The 2325-nt window shown below is 33.2% G+C and overlaps 1 protein-coding gene across 1 annotated transcript in view; it reads right to left on the reverse strand.

The window, feature by feature from the left end:
- Positions 1-698: 698 nt before the first annotated feature.
- The window catches only part of LOC106477159 (integrin beta-PS-like), a gene marked incomplete at its 3' end in the record, with an annotated part of 7527 nt that continues 5900 nt past the window's right edge, over positions 699-2325 (reverse strand). The window contains exons 5-6 of the mRNA XM_013937751.2: positions 984-1082; positions 699-825 (exon numbers count right to left, since the gene is read on the reverse strand). Coding sequence (XP_013793205.2) covers positions 699-825; positions 984-1082 — 226 coding nt within the window. The remainder of the gene's footprint in view (positions 826-983; positions 1083-2325) is intronic.

The following is a 2325-nucleotide window of genomic DNA, read 5'->3' on the forward strand; positions in this document are numbered from 1 at the left end:
TAAACCTTGGTGAGTAAGTATCCCCTTTACTATATACTTAACTAGTGAAGTATTAAACCTTGGTGAGTAAGTATCCCCTTTACTATATACTTAACTAGTGAAGTATTAGACATTGGTGAGTAAGTATCTCCTTCACTATATACTTAACTAGTGAAGTATTAGACATTGGTGAGTAAGTATCTCCTTCACTATATACTTAACTAGTGAAGTATTAAACCTTGGTGAGTAAGTATCTCCTTTACTATATACTTAACTAGTGAAGTATTAGACCTTGGTGAGTAAGTACCTCTTTCACTACATTATCACTATTATCTCATATTATATTGTTATAATAGCATGTTTACCCAGCACATTTTATTCAGCAGTAGCATGAAGAAAATTATAATACTCATATATTTTGCTTCATGATAAATTATCAATAGTACTAATTGTGTTATATCAGCATGTTTATAAAACACATTAGTGGATGGCAGTGTAATCTTTTATGTTTGCTTTATAATAGATTACAAAAGGCAGCAAAAAGTGATACACAAGATCACGTTATACTGTTTTACCTTGAAGGAAAACTAAGTGAACACAACTACATCACGAAGTTTTAGGAATAAACAGTAGAGTTGATAAACATGAATCTCCACAGTTCTTCTGCAGAGGGAAACATACATAAAACCACGACACACATTACTACAAAATACACTCACCTTCAGCCTCATTAACTTCTTCAGGAATAAAGGAACAATTTGTACATTCTTCAGTAGTCAGAGGACCAGATTTAAACATTATACATTGAACACACTCCTTAAGATCTTCACAGAGCCCAGGACAGGTCTGAAATGTCAGAGTAAGACAGGAGATTGAACTACACTTCCCCGTATCAGAGTACAACAGAATATTAATGTCTTGTCTATTCCATTCAACATTCTCTTTCTACATATTTTAACACATATTATGCAGAACACTTAAATAATTGACTGAAGTTTACTCACAGGGCATTCCTCACAATAACGTCCACTGTATCGTTGATCTTCTGATTCGTAACACTCGCAAACACCACACCTGCATTCCCCATGCCCACTACAGATTTGCTGCAACAAAAATAGTTTGTTATTTAAAAACTACAGCATGATTCCTAAACTACGTAATGTGTTGTTTTGTTTTCAATGAAAGACTTTACATGTTTATAGTTTTTTGATGTTAGTACATCAGAATATTTGATAACCTAACTTCACACCTGAAAGGGAGATGAAGACCACCTGAATGGGTCACTTGTTTAAATCACTCACACCATTATACAACAGTATGTTGTCTGTCAGTCAGTCAATAGACTCTAAAATGATGTCACATAAGGAATGCTTAATATTGCAATTTGTGCTGTTGTGACATCAGTACAACATGTGTATGCCATCAATTATGACATATGGACTTGAAGAGCAAGAAATATAAATATCTATTACTCTTAAGTTTGGTTATATTTATTAATCTTGAAATAGAACACTTTCAGTGACTCTGCAGAAGTACATCTGACTACCTCTATCAATTTACAGTGCGACCAAATAATGACGATTCATTACATTAAATTGTTTAAAACCTTGAACTAATTATATTTATGTTAAAGAAAACAAATATACATGGGATTTTCAATAATCATCTGACATTACTAAATCAAACTCTGGACCAAGCTTAGAAAACTTAAATTGTTTATTATTAAGATCTTTCTTTATTAAAAGAACCAACAACAAAAAATTATGTCAGAGATTTCTCAAAAAACAATCAATGATTTTACATCAACATTTTGGCCATAGTTCATAATTCTGTCTAATACAGTTTTTACTGAACAAAACCTAAAGTATTAATTAACTTTCAAAGATGGGAACAAATTCTACATGAAATATGACACTACGTAACATCAGAAGCTACTTTACTATGAGATAATTAAAGATCAGAAAAATGGTTTATACTCCATTTTTTTTCAAAATTGACTAATGATGTTTGTTAATTGTTTTACTACTTGTACCAATACAAAATTACTGGTTTATATTCTACCATCCCTCATGTTTGTTTTCTCCCTAACACACTGCTCACGTGAACACGAACAAAGCACACCAATTGTTGCTACTGCTACCAAAGCACACCAATCATTGCTGCTGTTACCAAAGCACACCAATCCTTGCTGCTGCTACCAAAACACACCAATTGCTGTTGCTACCAAAGTGCACCAATCATTGCTGCTGTTACCAAAGCACACCAATCCTTGCTGCTGTTACCAAAGCACACCAATCCTTGCTGCTGTTACCAAAGCACACCAATCCTTGCTGCTACTAAATTACA

This window comes from Limulus polyphemus, unplaced genomic scaffold, assembly GCF_000517525.1.
Source record: "Limulus polyphemus unplaced genomic scaffold, Limulus_polyphemus-2.1.2 Scaffold13086, whole genome shotgun sequence".
Classification (NCBI taxonomy): domain Eukaryota; kingdom Metazoa; phylum Arthropoda; class Merostomata; order Xiphosura; family Limulidae; genus Limulus; species Limulus polyphemus.